Below are 18,106 nucleotides of genomic sequence, written 5' to 3' on the forward strand. Positions count from 1 at the left end.
GTAGACACCCCTAAGGGTTTCTTTAATTGAAGGTAATTTGCTCTTACAATAGGGGGTAAATTTTCCACTGGGATAGACAAAATTTCCCGGAAATATTTCCTTGTCATCTCAATAGGTGAAATCAAAGGACATTTAAAAAGATTCAAAAGTCTCAGATTATTTCTCCTTAATTGATTTTCAAAACTTTCCATTTTCCTAGAAATAAAAGATCTCTCTTTCACTAATTCAGATTCCAAGACCTTCATTTTGCTTAACTTCTCTTCATGCTTCTCCAACTTTTCTTTCACTTCATTAAATGTCAATCCCTGTTGCTCTACTTTAGAATAGATAGTCCCATAATCAGTATTTATGTAGAAAAGGATAACTTGAGGTTAGAGCCCATAACTGATATGGCTTGCCATAATGCCTCCATATCAATCTTCACTGGTTTCTCCAACACCCCAAATTTAATGATATTACCTCCTGAAGCACCTCTCGCCTCTTCCCTGGTATAGGGCAGCTGCTGTAAATTTTCACCCACTCCTCCTTCCATTGAAGCTTGAAGCTGTGGTAGAGATTCCTCCACTGCTGAGATCCGAGTTTTCCCCACGGGAGATCAAACTCTCAGTTCCTCCTGACACAAGTGTGCTTCCGGGTTGGGGTGGGACCAGCCATTGCTCTGGGCTCAGATGCCTATTCGAGTCGCAGGCCAGGTTCACCCGAGGATATCTGGCTTTCCCCTGAGGTAGGTAGTAGTGCTGCCCGATTCAGGAAAAAAATTTTAGATTTGATTCAACCTACTGAATTGAATTTTTGATTCGATTTTCCTGTCTAATTGGGTGTTTTTTTTGTTTTGTTTTGGGGGGGTTTTTTGTTTTGTTTTTTTCAAACATCCTGGTGGGTTTATTTTATAGCCTCTTCACCCCTTTTATAGACTCTTCACCCCCTTTGCCCTCTGGTGCTGTGGTGTAAACAAAATAAACAAACAAAAAAGACTTTTCCTCTCTCTGTTAAATCCTAGCTCACGTTTGTGGTCTAACACCAGCTCTGGCAGGATACATGTTTCAAATCTGACATATTGTAATCACAAAACAGAAATTAAAATTAAGTTTTTCTACCTTTTGTTGTCTGGTCATTATACAAATCTTGTTGGTCCCAAGCCCGGGTTGTCTTCTGATAACTCGCTTGCTAGGGTCTCCTTCTTTGTCCGTGCTAACCATCCATCTTCCATCTGTGTCCTTCCCTTCCATTTCCCTTTCCCCTGGTCTGGCATCTGTCTTCTTCCTCCCCCCCCCATGCTCTGACATCTCTCCCTCCATGGTCTAGTTTCGCCTTTCCTTTCCCTCCCTCCCATGGTCTTTGGCGTCTCTCTTTCCTCTCCTCTCCCTTCCTGGTCTTCCTTCTCCCTCCTTCCCTCTCTCTCTCTCCCCAATTGGGTGCAGCAGCAGTATTTCTCTTCCCCCTTTCCCTCTCACTTTCCTCCTCCACTGCTCTTCCCTGTTCCCCCATCCACTCTTCTCCACTGCTCTCCCCTCAGTCCTGCTGCAGTTTTCCCTCTTCCATTTTAAGTCCAGCAGCACTCTCCTCTGTTCCCAATCCAGCAGCACCTCTCCCTCTCACCTCCCTCCACCATTCAACTCCAACAGCAGCTCTCCCTCTCCTCCTCTCTACTTTCATGTCCCCCACCAACTAGCTGCAGAACATCTCCTTTCCACCCCCAGAGCCAGCAGGGCTTCTCTCCCTTCACTTTCCCTCCCCTCTGACTAAAATCAGTACCTTACCCACTCACCTCCCAGGTCTAGCAGCACCACTCCCTCCTCTCTTCACCTCCTATCAGCACCCCTCCCTCTTATCTCCCAGGTCCATCGGCACCACTCCCCCCTCCTGATTAACAGGCTCTCATCGGCTCTCACCGGCTTGGGGATTCGCCGGTCTGACTTGGCACAGCCTGAAATTCTGTGTTTGACTCTGGCCAAAGAAAGTAAAAAAGAAAAAAACCCCGAAAATCCAGGCGATTTTTCAAACCCTCCCGGTAACACTAGCCTGGATTAGCAGCTGCACCGCTCTCTCCATCCGTAGCTTTAGCGAGTCAGTTCCCTTCTGCAGCCTCAGGGCCTCTGCTAGACCGTTCCACCTCCGATAATGCAACTTCCTTCTTCCTCAGAGGCGGGACGGCCTAGCAGAGGCCCTGAGGCTGCAGAAGGGAATTGACTCTCTAAAGCTACGGACGGAGAGAGCGGTGCAGCTGCTAATCCAGGCTAGTGTTACCGGGAGGGTTTGAAGAATCGCCTGGTTTTTCGGGGAAGGAGGGGTTCTTTTTTACTTTGGCCGGAGTCAAACACAGAACTTCAGGCTGTGCTGAGTCAGACCGGGGAATCCCCAAGCTGGTGAGAGGGGTTTTTACTGTATGTTGTGCTGCTACTTTCCTCCTTATAGATAGGCATGGTTCTGCCTGCTATATTACATTATATAGATAATATTTTGTGAATCTTTGCATTGGTACGGCATGCATGTTTCTAGCCTTGTTAACATTTATTGTACTTCATATACTAAACTCAATAAAAGTTTTTGAACTAAAAAAAAAAAATATATATTTTGAGTGGCGGCGGCACAGCAGGATTCATGACCGCGATGACAGCCTGGTGCGGGGAGAAGGGTTGATCCCTGAATTGGAGAGGTCGATTTTTTTTTTTTTTTTTTAAATACACATCGATTCACCCAAAGTGAATCGGTGAATCTATTTGAAACGGAAATCGGGCAGCACTAGTAAGTAGTGCGAATTCACCCGAGGGTGCAAAGGCTGCTGTGATCGTCATCTGAATTAGGTGTTGGGGAGTCGCCACAGCCACAAGATGGTTAGGGCGAAGGGCTCCTTTCCTTTTCCCCATACATATGGGGCAAGTTGTTAAACACCTCTGACAAAAAAGGCACACAGACGGAGCCTCCCTCTCAGGCATCCGTTCCCAACGCCATCTTGATTCCAGCATCATGATAATTTTTTTTTAAGAAACTTGGAAACTTCATTATTATTAATGTTGCTGTTCTTTGTAGTGTTATGAGCAGAACAGACTTATTTCTTAGGGAGAGTCCCGGTGGCCCTTCTTTTTTTTTCTGTTTTTTTCTCCAGTGTTGACCATCTGCTTTGATACGAACTGTGGAGTACAGGACAGCCCAGGGAGAAGGGATGTGGAGTGGAAAAATGCAAATGAGCTCTCTACACACACCCCATGGGTGAAGGTGCATAAACCCAGTGGTTCAAGACTGGCATTCTATCTCCTATTAAAAAAAAAATAAAAGATTAGCAATGTAGGTACATAATCTTCCCTTTCCATAAATGGTTGTGATTTCTGAAACTAATTGTTTCAATAAGAATTTTTACCTAGCAGGTACATGTGCTGGTAACACCCAACTCAGTCCTTGTACTCCCCTTTTCTTTCCCCCCATTTAGTTTTTTCATGCTGCTTTTCAAGTTTCTGAGTTTGTTCATACCTCCCATATTCATGCATTTGTAGTTGTCTGGTACTGGTCCCTGTGGTGGAAATATGAGAAATTGTAGCAGAGATGATGGGTTTGCAGTTTTGCCTTGGTGATTTTATGTCATTAATATCTCTCCCCCCCTCCTCTTTGTACAGGCAGTTGTAGACTACCCAAACTATTGCAGGAGGGAAAGGGATAGTGGTGGTCATGTCTGTATCAGCTATATTGATTTCTAGTCTAGTGCTATCCAATGATAACTACTAACTGTCTTGCAGAACAGGATCTGATTCATGCTATTTTAACGACTCAGAATATGAAGAATATTTGCCAACAGCATTCCTTTGTATTGTAATGAGCTTTTCTTTTTTGTAACAGGAACAGTTGTTAAGAAGCAAAGGAGAAATCGGTTGGAATCAACTGTTTGATTTAATTCAATCTGAGCTGTTTGCACGACCTGATGATGTCTATATCAACATTAAGCTTGTGGAACTGTACCAGTCTAATGAAAAACTGGAAGAAGCTGTGAATCACTGCCTGAAAGTTCAGAAGAAAGGAATGTTGCAAAACAGCTTGGAATGGTTCTCCTGCGTTGTACAGATATTTAAGGTATAGTATCATGAAGGTGTATTTTGTAAAACGTTCCCTTCCAGATTTGTTGTGATATGGATTGGTTATAGCACAATAGTTTTTGCATCACTGGAAAGAGATATTGCAGTATGTCTGGAATAAAAATCCTTCTTTATTATACAATTTGTGATAATTATGAGAAAGCAAGGGCATCATCTTTTTCTTTCTTCGTTTCTTTTTTTTTTTTTTTTTTTTTTTTTAACAAATAAGAGTGTATAATGGGAGGATGGATATGAATAACTTGGCTAACAAAGGTAGGCTTCTCCAACCAAGTCAGTAAATTGAGCTGCTTTTATCTCTGAGGTGGATTTTTAGATTTGTAGCCGGAAGGTTGCAAGCTCAGAATCTGAGATACCTAGTTGGGGGATAAAAGGCTGTAGCACTGTAGAATTTATAAACCAACAATCTTTTATCTTAATTGTCCCAAAATAAAGCAGGGCTGTGGAGTAAGTCCAGAAGCAATTTTGAGTGGAATCAGTAAAAATATACGGACTTGTACTCCAGCTTTAAATTAAAAACAGCATTATAATATATGGTAAATTTATCATTTTATACTTTTCCTGGATCTAAAGTTATATTTACCAGTACTTTTAGGCCCAGAACAAAAATATTGTTGCAGCAGCTGCCCCCTAGGCCAAGAAACCAGCCCACCTTGCGCTGCCTAAATCCTGATACGCCCCTCCCCAGAAAGCTATGGGACTATTCTTTCTGATAGCTCCAGCACTGCTTCTCTTCGGTGCCATATAAAGTGCCTTGATTTATTTTATTTTTTTATGGCTTGTTTTAACTACCTCCCCAGCTTATTAACTGAAGAAAGGGAATGGAGGACACTGAGGGGGGAGGGACTTCATGTATACTCATCCCCTTGCTGAGTGCCACCCTATTGGGCCACTACTTTCATACTAGGCCAATTCTCAGTCCTCCACCAGATACTACCACACCAAGCGAAGGTCCAGAGATCTATGGAAGAAGACTTTGAGTGGTAAGACACACAGACTGAACAGATAATTTGATAAGTGAACCAAGATTCTAGTAAGCCTACTGTGTTAGTAATTCACTGATCAGCCAACCATTCAACAGATATAGAGATTTTGTTAAAATCTCAAAGGGCAGGATACCTAACCTAAGTGTGAGAGTAGTTTAACATTACCGTTATCCATAATCATATATAAACTCTTCCTAGGTTCTGGTCCTTAGTCCAAGTACTTAACTGTGCTGAAGGTCACTTGGCCCTATATGATCCTAAACCCCAGGTAATATGCAGACTCCCACCACAAACAAACCACCTAGGGGATGTCATGGATTAAACCAGGGCTATGCCAAACTCTTGCTGTGCCATTGAAGCTAGACATTTTCAGGCAACTGGAAGGTTGGTTGTCAGTTCTCCAGGTGACAAAGTGGCTGATGATTGGACAACCCTGATGTTTCACCTGAGGGATTTGAGATGGGAGATATTGGACTATCATCCTGAAATCCAAGAGCTGCAGAAATGACCTCATCTAGAGAGAGTATGGAATGGGATAACTGGGCAATGGAAAAAGAATATGATCCGAGAACCAAGGCTGCCAAAACCATTCTCTACAAGACAAAGGAAAGTTCATTTACATTTTAAAATTATGAAGGACAAAATCAACTTTCAGGATGACTTCCTGAAAGCGAAGGGGATAACAAGACATTGAGCGAATAGGGTATGGACATTTTAGGTTAGGTAGGGAACACTTTCAGGTCATGGACCTGGAGGGCCGCCGCGGGAGCGGACTGCCGGGCTCGATGGACCCCTGGTCTGACCCGGCAGAGGCAATGCTTATGTTCTTATTAATTAGGAGGTTCACCATGGCTGCAGCTTCCGTTTCTCAACCAAAGCTAAGAAGACATGAGAATTATTCTCTCTTGAGCTAACCATGAGTCTACTCCCATTGACATGAAGGCACTGAAATGGAAGCCAAGGACAGGCCTCAACAATGAGACAGGAACACACAATGAAGGAGTCGTGAGGACAAGATGTCAAAAGATCAGCCAGGATTGTATAGTTCAAAAGAAACTTTATTGATGAATATTCCACAATGGCTCAAAGACTCAACACTGGCAGTGTTTCAGCATCTGTGCCTTTATCAAGTGTCTAAGGGATCATGTTGAAACAAAATAAAACAAAATTTAAAACTCAACATAACCAAACAGTATAATTCATAATGTCATTATGTCTGAGGGGCTTGGCTCGCTGCAGTCTTCGTAGGTGGCTCCAGACCTCCCATCTAGTGCAGGGGGCAAGTCTGGATCAGCCGCAGTGGACGGTGCTGCTCACGGATGTCAATCTCCTCGGTTGGGGAGCACAGTGTCTAGGTCACTCAGCTCAGGGCACCTGGTCCACAGAGGAGGCGTCTTGGTTGATCAATGTTCTAGAGACCAGAACCATTCAACTAGCACTTTTAGCCTTCTGGTCTTTTCTGATAGGCAAGTCAGTCCGGGGTCTTTCAGACAATGCCACGGCAGTGGCCTATGTCAATCGTCAGGGGGGCAGGAGGCGGCTCTGCTCCTGATCTGGGCAGAGTCTCATCTTCAGGACATCTCAGCCTCCCACATTTCAGGCGTGGAGAATGTGTAGGTGAACTTTGTCAGTTCGCCCTATATCCCAGAGAGTGGTGTCTAAGCCATGCAGTCTTGGGGGTCAGCCTCTCATGGTCCTGATGGCTACAAGTGTCAATGCCAAAACACCCTGCTTCTTCAGTCATCGCAGAGACGCTCAGGCCAAGGGGCTGGATGCTCTGGTTCAACCATGTGTTCCCTCTGTGGTCATTAGTGGGCAGAGTTCTTCTCCGCATTGTTCGACATCCAGGACGATACGAAGTTATTCAGAGTAGTGAAGACGCAGGGGGATTGTGAAGATCGGCAACGTGACATAATCAGGCTCGAGGAATGGGTATAGACATGGCAGATGAGGTTCAACGTGGATAAGTGTAAAGTGATGCTTGTCGGTAACAAAAATCTCCTGCACGAATACAGGATGTCTGTGGCGGTACTTGGAGAGACCTCTCAGGAAAGGGACGTAGGAGTTCTGATCGGCAAGTCGATGAAGCAGTCCACGCAATGTGTGGCGGCGGCGTAAAGGGCAAACAGAATGCTAGGAATGATAAAGAAGGGGATCACAAACAGATCGGAGAAAGTTATCTTGCTGCTGTACTGGGCCATGGTGCGCCCTCACCTGGAGTACTGTGTACAGCACTGGTCGCCGTACATGAAGAAGGACATGGTACTATTCGAAAGGGTCCAGAGAAGAGCGACTAAGATGGTTAAGGGGGTGGAGGAGCTGCCGTACAGCGAAAGATTAGAGAAACTGGGCCTCTTCTCCCTCGAACAGAGAAGATTGAGAGGGGACATGATCGAAACATTCAAGATACTGAAGGGGATAGTCTTAGTAGATAAGGACAGGTTGTTCACCCTCTCCAATATAGGGAGAACGTGAGGGCACTTTCTAAAGTTGAAAGGGGATAGATTCTGTACAAACATAAGGAAGTTCTTCTTCACCCAGAGAGAGGTAGAAAACTGGGACGCTCTTCCGGAATCTGTCATAGGGGAAAACATCCTCCATGGATTCAAGACAAAGTTAGACAGGTTCCTGCTGAACAAGAATGTGTGCTGGAAGGGCTAGTCTCAGGGCGGTGGTCTTTGACCAGAGGGCCGCCGCGTGAGAGGACTGCTAGGCATGATGGAGCACTGGTCTGACCCAGCAGCGGCAATTCTTATGTTCTTATGTCTAGTGATTCTGGTGGCTCTGTATTGGCCCAGGCATCCATGGTACATGGACCTGATGAGATATCTGGTGGCGGATCCTCTCCCTCTCCCTCTCTTGACTGACCTTCTGTCTCAGGGCCCCATTCCAATGTTCGATCCGGGTCCCTTTTGTCTTACAGCTTGGCTCTTGAAAGGGACTGCCTAAATAAGAAGGGGTATTCAGAAAAAGGGATCTCAACCCTCTTGGGGTCTCAAACTTTCTTCTTCTCGGGCTTATGTGTGGGTTGGCGTATATTTGAGGAGTGGTGTGCTGCGCGTGGAGTAGTCTCTTTTCGTGTTTCCTTGTCTAACATCTTAGAGTACTTGCAGGATGGCCTGGACAGGGGCCTGGTTTTGTCTTCTCTCCAGGTTCAGCTTGTGACCTTGTCAGCCTTTTGGGGGTTGTTTCGAGCTCAGCGTTTGACTTACATTCCTGATGTCGTTCACTTCTTACGGGTGGCCACATTGCTCAAGCCTCCCGTGTGACCCTCTGTTCCATCTTGGGATCTTAATCTGGTCTTGTCCGTGCTGGTGCACCACTTTCTTGAGTCTTTGGATACCTGTATGTTGAAGGACCTTACTCTTAAAGCGGTCTTCCTGGTGGCTGTTACTTCTTAGACATGTTTCTGAGCTTCTGAGGCAGACTGTAGAGCAAGCCTGGTCTTTAATTCAAAGGCACGGTAAACGAGGCGCAAAACCTGTATATACCCAGATTTAGGAAAGGATGCAGGAAGAATCATACAAAAAAACCAGCATGGATAACCAATGAAGTAAAAAAAATCATTTCAGAAGTGGAAAAAGGACAAAACTGACGAAAATTGGAAGGAGCACAGGAAGCAGCAAAAAGAATGTCACCAAGTGGTCAGAAAAGCAAAGAAAGAATATGAAGAGAGACTAGCCAAGGAAGCACGAAATTTTAAACCATTCTTCCGATATGTGAAAGGAAAGCAGCCGGTGAGGGAGGAAGTGGGACCTTTGGACGAGGGAGATAGGAAGGTAATGGTGAAGGAGGAAAAAGAGATGGCTGATAGACTAAACACGTTCTTCTCGTCAGTCTTTACAAGAGAAGACACATCCAACGTGCCTGTACTAGAAAAAATCTTCAAGGGGATCAAGAGGGAAAATTATTATACTTGGGAAGTAAGCCTCGAAGACGTGCTCAAGTAGATAGATAGATTAAAAACTCACAAATCTCCGGGCCCAGACAGAATCCACCCAAGAATACTGAAAGAGCTCAGGGACGAAACAGTGGAGTTACTGCGGCTGATTTGTAATCTATTCTTGAGAACAGGGGTAATCCTGGAGGACTGGAGGATAGCAAATGTTACACCTATCTTTAAAAAAGGATTAAGAGGTGACCCGGGGAACTACAGACTGATTAACCTCGGTTCCGGGGAAGATGGCGGAATCATTGATCAAGGAAAGTATCAGTGAACACATAGAAAAAAATAATCTGTTAAGAACAAGCCAGCATGGTTTCTGTAAAGGAAGATCATGTCAAACGAACCTACTGCATTTCTTTGAGGGGATAAGCAAACAACTGGACAAAGGAGACCCTATAGACATCGTATATCTGGACTTCCAAAAAGCTTTCGACAAAGCACCCCACGAGCACCTACTAAAGAAGCTGTGGAGCCACGGAGTGGAAGGGGACGTGCACAGATGGGTCAAAAATTGGCTGGCGGACAGGAAGCAGAGGGTAGGAGCAAAGGGACACTACTCAGACTGGAAAGGGGTCACGTGTGGTGTCCCTCAGGGTTCAGAGCTGGGGCTGTTGCTGTTCAATATAGTCAAGTTTCAAGTTTATTGACTTTTAATATACCGACCATCAACAAGTATCTAGCCGGTTTACAATAAAATATTTAAAATAGAGATAAAAAATTATTTATATAAAAGAAGATTATAAAAGTGTACATTAAGGACATTAACTGAACGAACTTGAAGGTGGGGGTAAGAGGGGAGGAAGGGGAAAAGTTACATAATTAGAAGAAGAAAAAGAGAGAAAAAATATATATATATTTTTTTATATAATATTGAGATAAGGTGGGGGAGAGGATAAAACATGTAGGATGGGATCACTTCATAGAAGTGGTTGTCACTTCATAGAAGTGGTTGGTTGAGTAAGATGGAGATGCTTTAAGAGCAGATGAAAGCATCACAAAATAAGTCTTTATGCTTATCTTGAATCTATCAAGTTGTTCGAGTCAGAGTTGATGCGGCAGAGCATTCCACAATGTTGGGGCAACTACTGAAAAATTTGTTTTTCTGGTGCGGAAAAAGTCTTTTATAGAGGGAATTGAAAGGAAATTCTGGTCTGCTGATCTAAGTGTACGTGTTGAGCATTGAGGAATGAGAAGCCTATCAAGATATGAAGGCTGATGAGAGAGTTTTATTTTAAAGGTCAGCAGGATATTCATTAATGACCTGGAAACGGGGACGAAATGCAAAATTATAAAATTCGCAGACGACACAAAACTCTCCAGTAGGGTTAAAACTGTTGAGGAATGCAAAGAACTACAAAGTGACCTGAACAAGCTGGGTGAGTGGGCAAAAAGATAGCAGATGAGCTTCAATGTAGAGAAATGTAAAGTCTTGCACATAGGGAAAGGGAACCTGATGTACAGCTATACGATGGGAGGGAGAATACTGGGGGAAGGCAACCTAGAAAAGGATTTGGGGGTATTGGTGAATACTACGATCATTTGTTATTTATTCAATTTTCTATACCGTTCTCCCAAGAGAGCTCAGAACGGTTTACATTAATTTATTCAGGTACTCAAGCATTTTTCCCTATCTGTCCCGGCAGGCTCACAATCTATCTAATGTACCTGGGGCAATGAAGCCAGCGGCACAATGTGCCTCAAAAAAGGCAAACAGAATGTTGGTTATTATCAAAAAAGGTATCACTACCAGAATGAAAGAAGTTATCCTGCCGCTGTATCGAGCGATGGTGCGCCCTCATCTGGAGTACTGCATCCAATACTGGTCGCCGCACCTTAAGAAGGATGTGGCAATACTCGAGAGGGTCCAGAGAAGAGCAACAAAGATGATTAAGGGCATGGAAAACCTTGCATATACCGAAAGGCTAGAGAAGCTGTGGAAAAGCTTTTTACCCTGGAAAAGCGGAGACTTAGAGGGGACATGATAGAGACTTTTAAAATCATGAAAGTCATGGAGAAGGTGGAGAGGGACAGATTCTTCAGGCTAGCGGGGACATCAAAAACAAGAGGGCATTCAGAAAAACTGAAAGGAGACAGATTTAAGACGAATGCTAGGAAGTTCTTCTTCACTCAGAGGGTGGTGGACACCTGGAATGCGCTTCCAAGAGAGGTGATAGGACAGAGTACAATGTTGGGTTTCAAAAAGGGCTTGGATGACTTCTTGAAGGAGAAAGGGATTACAGGGTATAGATAGAGGGTTACTATACAGGGTACTTCAGGATTAGGGCACAAACAATGTAGGAAGTGGGAACTTAAAGGTCAAGGACCTGGGGGGCCGCCGCGGGAGCAGACTGCTGGGCACGATGGACCCCTGGTCTGACCCGGCAGAGGCAATGCTTATGTTCTTATGTTCAAGCTTTCTCTTGTAAATCTCCCTTCCTGGAGTTCTCTAGGGAGCGGGTTGTGTTGTGGCCTGTTCCTTCCTTTCTTCCAAAGGTAGTTTCTCCTTTTCATGTCAATCAGTCAGTTGTCCTTCTGGTGTTGGGTAGTTGGGAGGGCTCTTTCGAGCAGAGACAGTTGCACAAGTTGGATGTCATTCATGTCCTTTGCGTTGATGTGCAAAGGACCCAAGAGATCAGGAAATCCGATCATCTCTTTGTCCTTTTGACGGGTCCTCGTAAGGGGGATCGCACTTCCCAGGCTACCATTGCTCGCTGGATCAATGAGACTATTGCTTTGCTTATCTTCTTCAGAATAAGCCTGTTCCTGAATTTCTCAAGGCTCATTCCACTCGGGGTCAAGCGGCTTCTTGGGCTGAGTCTTGTTTAGTGCCTCCAGTGGATATTTGCAAGGTTGCAGTTTGGTCTTCTCTGCATTCCTTTGTCAGACGCTACTGTGTGGATGTTCAAGCGCATCGGGACGTGATGTTCGGTGAGCGTGTTCTGGTGTTGGCCCTTTGGGGGTCCTACCCTTAATGGGTACATCTTTGGTATGTCCCATTTGTAAGAACTATGCCCGTTTATCAGGCGATATAGAAGGAGAAATTAGGTTCTTACCTGCTAATTTTCTTTCTGTTAGCCTGTAGACAGGTATAGTTGCCCATCCTGTCTGTGATTGCGGGTTTTTTGCTCATGTGCAGATTTTGATTTTTCTGCGGGTTCTAGTATTTTCCTAGGCCTGGGGAGAATTAAGAACAGTGGCTATGGCTTAGCTGGTGAGCTGTAGGGACACTTTCACTGCAGGATTCCAGTTCTATACATGTTCCAACAGTTGTTACCATGTGTCTGTTGTTTTTAACCTCATATTTAGAGTGTTTTTACTGTTCGCAGTTAGTATTTTCCTAGGTTCTGCTTGACTATTCGGCAGACTGGGGTGGTAGAGGGAGCCTCAGCTAATATACTACAACATGTTTTTGTCTGTCTCCACCTGCTGGTCATGGTGAGGTATAATATCCATTTGTAGGAACTATACCGGTCTACAGGCTAACAGAAATAAAATTAGCAAGAAAGAACCTAATTTCTTCTTTTTTTCATGCAGATTCATTGTGGATATCTTAAAAAAGCTTACTGACTGGATGTGTGAGGACTGAGTTGAGAATCATTCTCATAGTGGATTGGTGCTTATTACCATCCTATAATAAGAGAGCCTATCTCGTGAAGTATGAATTTCAACTAGCAGACCTGGATCATAGACTAAATATAAAGTATAATGGGCTCCGCTTTTATAATTCTCCCATCTCTAGGCTCTGGTTACGATTCTCTTATACTTCTGATTTACTTGTAGTGCAGTTTCCTTAATTTTCAGTAACCTGTATTTCTAACATTTTTATACATCTGCTGATGCTTGCTGGTGATGTGATTAATACCATGACATTCCTACTTGTGTGTTCTGTATTAGTTGTCACTACTATGTACATGAGAAGTGCCTCTGTACTTTGTTTTCCTTTCTGTTGTTTTATTGGCAAAAATTTTTCAATAAAAATTATTTGGGGGAAAAAAAAAGACTTTCTCTATCGTATATGAAGTTTTGTCTTAGATTCAATCAGAAACTGACTTTCCCCAAGTATCCTCATCTGAGTTCTATAAATATTCATTCTTTTATAGAATTCATAGGAATGGTCATCTATTGTGATTTCTGCTTCCTCTTTCTTTGCAGCCAATGAAAAACATTTTAGTTTTATTGTAGGTGGGAAATCTTGTTTCTCTAATAAAGCATACCCAAAGAGGAATTTCTTAGCAGTATGATATTAATGCAGATATGCATTTTATATTTGACTTTGTAGGAATACCTGGAATCTGCTCAGGGCTCAAGATCTGAGAAGAGTAACTGGAGAACAATCAATAGAGAGCTGCTTTTGGCCCATTCGAACTGTGTACGCCTTACACTTTCTTCACGAAATGTACAAGAAAGCCGAAGAGCACTTGAAAAGTATGAATCTTTTATGCAAAAAGCCTCATTAACACATTGTTCATTCTCTTTCTGCGTTTGATTCTTTTGAATTTTTTTTTATGTAGTACCTTTCTAGAGAGTCATTTGCTAACAGCACATGCTTAAGCTCTAGTGTAAACATTGTATCTATTTTATGCAGTTGGTCCTCCTGTAAATAAGCAAAATAGATAAAAGAAGTAGGGACAAGTGAGATGCTTCTGCTTGGGGTCTTTATTCGAACATAGTGGTACAATTATTTATTTATTTAAAAATGTATATACCGCCTAGAATCTAAGCAGTTTCCAATATTAAAAATTCATAGAATAAAACCATAACAACACAGACATTATATAATCATTCTCTACCTTATCATTCAGGACATACTAACTGACTTAACACGGCCAGCATTTTGGACCTTAAGATACCTTCTTCAGGAGTCTATAAACATTTGTGCATCCAATGTTTACATAAAAAAATAAATTTTCCTTAGTGAAATGTCTTATATCTAAAAAGTTAGCATAAACAAATTGCTACTCACACAACAGAACAAAAAACATATACATAAGTAAATTAAATTACCAAATTAAACAGGCCAAAATCGGACAATGTCTTTTGCAAGACCTGACAGGCTCTCACAACAATTTTGTTTTCAAGTGGTCCCCTGTGTTCCCCCACCTGAAAAATCCTAAAATTGCTGTTCTTTATTTTCGGGAAATGTTTATTTTTGGCATGAATTCTGTGCCGGCGGCCATCTTGAATTTTTTAAAGATCATTTTTTCATCTTCTCCCTGCTTCTTCAAAACACGTTTTTTGCCAGAAAACTTGCTGGGATGGAGTCCTCGGGGTCTTCTCTTGTGAACTCATGCAAAGTTTGTGCAAATTTAGAGCTTTTTGTGCGTACTTGTGCCACATGCCGCTTGGCGCAGCCGGGAGGGGGGGGGAGTCGGTAGCTACCAGCTCTGCTTCCCCCTCATAGAGATTCCACGCTCAGCTAGCCCAGTGGATCAGCCGCCATTGCTTTCGGGGCTTGACTCAGCTGGTTTTTCGGGCAACCAGGCTGCAGACCCTTTGCAGCCTAAGAAACATGTCTAAGTCATCTAAGGGTGACTCTGTGATATTTTTTCTGATTTTATGAGATTTTTGTGGTCTGAATTTCAGACCAGAGGTTTTACTGCTGGAAGTTCTCCGCCTGCTCTGTCAGTGTCTGGGGGGAGCTCCCCTTCTCCACCTGTTCTGCCTGTTCCTCTTTCGACGACTCTTCTAGGGGATCCGATGTCTGATCGGACATCTCTGATCCTTTGTTTGATAGTGCAGCCCTTCCCGGATTGGGGGATCTGGACTTGGGTACTGGATCCTGATGGTAATCCAATTGTGCTGTGCGTATTTAAATTTGCAGCTTTGCCTGATCTGATTGTTGAATCTTTGCATGAATTGAATTTGGCCGCTTAGCTAGCTACTACCAATTCTTCTCCTTGGCACTTGCAATTTGCGACCTTTCCTTGAAATCCGGATATGAGTTGTATGGTCTCTGAACAGTTTAACTCTCCAGAAGATCCTTTGAGAAATGCTAAGGCCATGTCCTGTTTGTATCCTATGGCGCAAGGAGTGCCATCAGTTTTTGGGACAGCCAAAGGTGGATTCCTTGGTGCGCCTAATCACCTGAACCACCAAGGAATCCACCTTTGGCTGTCCCAAAAACTGATGGCACTCCTTGCGCCATAGGATACTTATGCTTCTCCAAGCTGATTCTTGGCGGCCGGCCAGCCCTTCGGGGTTGTGAAGAATCTGTACATATGTTCAACTTGTAGGGAGTAGTTTCTGAGCTCCTTTGAAGCCTGTGTTGGCGTTTAACTGTACTTTAGGTGTTTATGAGCAGAACATTAGTTTAGCCTGTGGTTACTGGTGCCTCTACTTCACATGTTTGGGTGCCTTTCTATGCTTGGGTACTGACTGCTAGAGGGCGCTAAGCTGATCTGTGAAGGCAGAGTAAAAAATCCGTGGTGGATTCCTTCTGCAGTCCATGTGAGTATGGGGGAATAACCCTGTTGTCTAGAGAATGTTTCACCTAGCTACTAGAAAAGAGCTTACCAGGGTAAGTACATATTCTCTTTTTACGTTATCAAATTCATTGAGGGATGATAAAACTGAAAATAAGTTGCAAAAACTGTCGGCAAATATATCGGGGGATATGGGTGTATAACTTCAATCACAAATGTAGTTATCAAATACACGAGGACACGAGTGTAAATCTTGATAAAACCCCAAGTTCTAACCCTTCCCCCCTTGTGTGTGTGTGGGTTATAACTTGGGGGTTTATCAAGAATTATAGATGTGGTGTCCTAAGGACCAGGTGAATCCTGAGAAGACTCCCATTTCGGCGATCCTGGCTTTTCTTCAGGCAGGCCTTGAGAAGGGTTTAGCAGTGGCCTCCTTAAGGCCTTTCGTGCTTCAGAACATGCAGAGGCTCTGGTTTGCTTACTGCTCATCCAGATGTGACCAGGTTTATGAGAGGGTGCTTTGTTTGTGGCCTCCTTACATCATCCTTTCCCTTCGTGAAATCTTAACATCATTCTTCAGGGCCTTGGAGAAGCTCCATTTGAGTCACTGAAGGTGCTACTCTTCTGGATTTGACGATCAAGACTGTCTTTCTGGTTGCCATCGTCTCGGCATGGCGTATTTCGGAGCTTCAGGCTCTCTTGTGCAGGGAACCCTTTCTTCGTATTATGGGCAAGTAGTTCTTTGAACTGTACCTTCCTTTCTGCCGAAGGTGGTTTCCACCTTCCATGTCAGCCAGGAGGTTCATTTGTCTGTGTTTCATTCCACAGGCTTGGAGCAAAAGGATCAGATCTTGCGCAAATTGGATGTCCGGAGAGTCTTGTTCCACTATTTGGAATGGACTAATGATTTCCGGCTGTCTGATCACCTCTTTGTCCTGACTGCTGTGCCTTGCCATGGTCGGCCAGCATCCAAGTCCTCATTCACTTGATGGATTTGAATGGCCATTTCCGCAACTTACATTGCCTGAAGCAAGCAGCCACCGGTTTCTCTGAAGGCCCATTCAGCTGGAAGTGTTGCTGTGTCATGGGCAGTATCTCTCACATTTCATCTAGATGAAATTGCAGGGGCGGTTTCTTGGTCTTTTAGCTGGTTTTACCAAGTGGATGTGGCGACTCATTCTGATGCCGCTTTTGAGATCTTTGTGTTGAGGGTAGTCTCTTCTGTCCCTCCCTATCTGCTACCATTGTTTTGGTACGTCACCTAGTGTTTGGAATCTGGAAGGGACGTAACAGAGTAGAAGATTAGGTTTTTGCCTTCGATAATCTTCTTCCTGTTAGTCCCTATAGGATTCCATATGACCCGCTCTCTCTGTGTGCACTCGTTTTTTTGTAATAGTCTGCTTCTTTCTGCCTCGGTTATTCTCCTTACAGGCTTGAAGATTTTCCAGCTAGTTGACAGATGCTCTGGGAAGTTTTCTGTGAGTATGCACGTTGCCAAGGCTGTTTCTTGGTGTGCTTATTGTACACAGCAGATTAGTTGTACATTGTTCCTCAATGATTTTTCTGGGTTGACTTTGTGCCTGTATATTACTTGTTCATGTTTTGCAGACTAGACCAAGTGATGTGTATGATTCAATTGATGTAAGATGAAAAATGAATAAAGAATTGGAAAAAAAAAAAAAAAGAACTTGTTTGTTTCTGGGGCTCTTCCCCCATACCCTCTTGTCATGGATTTGTTCAGGTATATTGCTTGGCTTTGGGACTCAATTGTAGATGGCTCTAGATCTCATTTAAAGGGGGAGAAAAGTTTTTGTATGCTCAGAAAAGTGTATTTCTGCAACTCCCAGATTGCGGGAAGGGATTGAACACCTAGCATATGGAATTCTACAAGGGACTAAGAAGATTATCGAAGGTAAAAACCTAATGTTCCATTCCCCCATACATTTGCGTGTTTGTGCCAGTACCTCCCACATCAACACCTTAACATTTTTTCACTCCCATTTCTTTCTCCCTCTTTATCAACTTTTTGTTTAACAGTTTTGTCAAAATTACTTTCTGTATGTTTCTGGAAAAAATCTTTTACAAAAATTATATGTAAACTCCTACAAATGTGTAGAAACTGGCTTATAAATTTTTTTCAGAAATTATTCATGAAGTTTGACTGAAATACCTCTTTATCCTAGCTTTGATCATGCACTTCAGTTTTTGAAACCGTATGTGAACGATTCAGATGAATTGTCCATTACCTTCTTGGAAATGAGAGGTCATTTCTACATGCATACTGGAACTCTGCTGTTAAAAGCTGCTCAAGTTGGTGACATGCACTGGAGAGCTGTGACAGAAATGGCTACTCTCTGCTACCTCATAGCATTCCAGGTAAAATAATTCAATTGCTATTGAAATATATCCTTGGTAACTAATGAGCTATGTATATGTTCAGGAGTGGTAGTTAGGAATATCATAATCTGACAGTGTGGCTGAAAAGCATGGCTATGTGGGAAAATATAGTGTCAAATAGAATTCACTTGCTGTACAGAGTAGAGAATATCTTATTTTTTTGTCATCTGAGGAAGACTACAAAACATGGAGAAAAAGGGATCAGGAATGCATTCTATCTAGCATGGACTACAAGAAGATCAGGAATGCATTCTATCTAGCATGGACTACAAG

At 43.3% G+C, this 18,106-nt stretch overlaps 1 protein-coding gene across 4 annotated transcripts in view; it reads left to right on the forward strand.

Annotated features, from left to right (window-relative positions):
- LOC117362460 (E3 SUMO-protein ligase RanBP2-like) overlaps positions 1–18,106 on the forward strand; it is a 353,806-nt gene that overhangs the window by 56,113 nt on the left and 279,587 nt on the right. For all 4 annotated transcript variants that reach the window (XM_033948861.1, XM_033948860.1, XM_033948862.1 and 1 more), the window contains exons 5-7: positions 3,832–4,062; positions 13,294–13,439; positions 17,620–17,812. In XM_033948861.1, coding sequence (XP_033804752.1) covers positions 3,832–4,062; positions 13,294–13,439; positions 17,620–17,812 — 570 coding nt within the window. The remainder of the gene's footprint in view (positions 1–3,831; positions 4,063–13,293; positions 13,440–17,619; positions 17,813–18,106) is intronic.

This window comes from Geotrypetes seraphini, chromosome 6, assembly GCF_902459505.1.
Source record: "Geotrypetes seraphini chromosome 6, aGeoSer1.1, whole genome shotgun sequence".
In the NCBI taxonomy this organism is placed as follows: domain Eukaryota; kingdom Metazoa; phylum Chordata; class Amphibia; order Gymnophiona; family Dermophiidae; genus Geotrypetes; species Geotrypetes seraphini.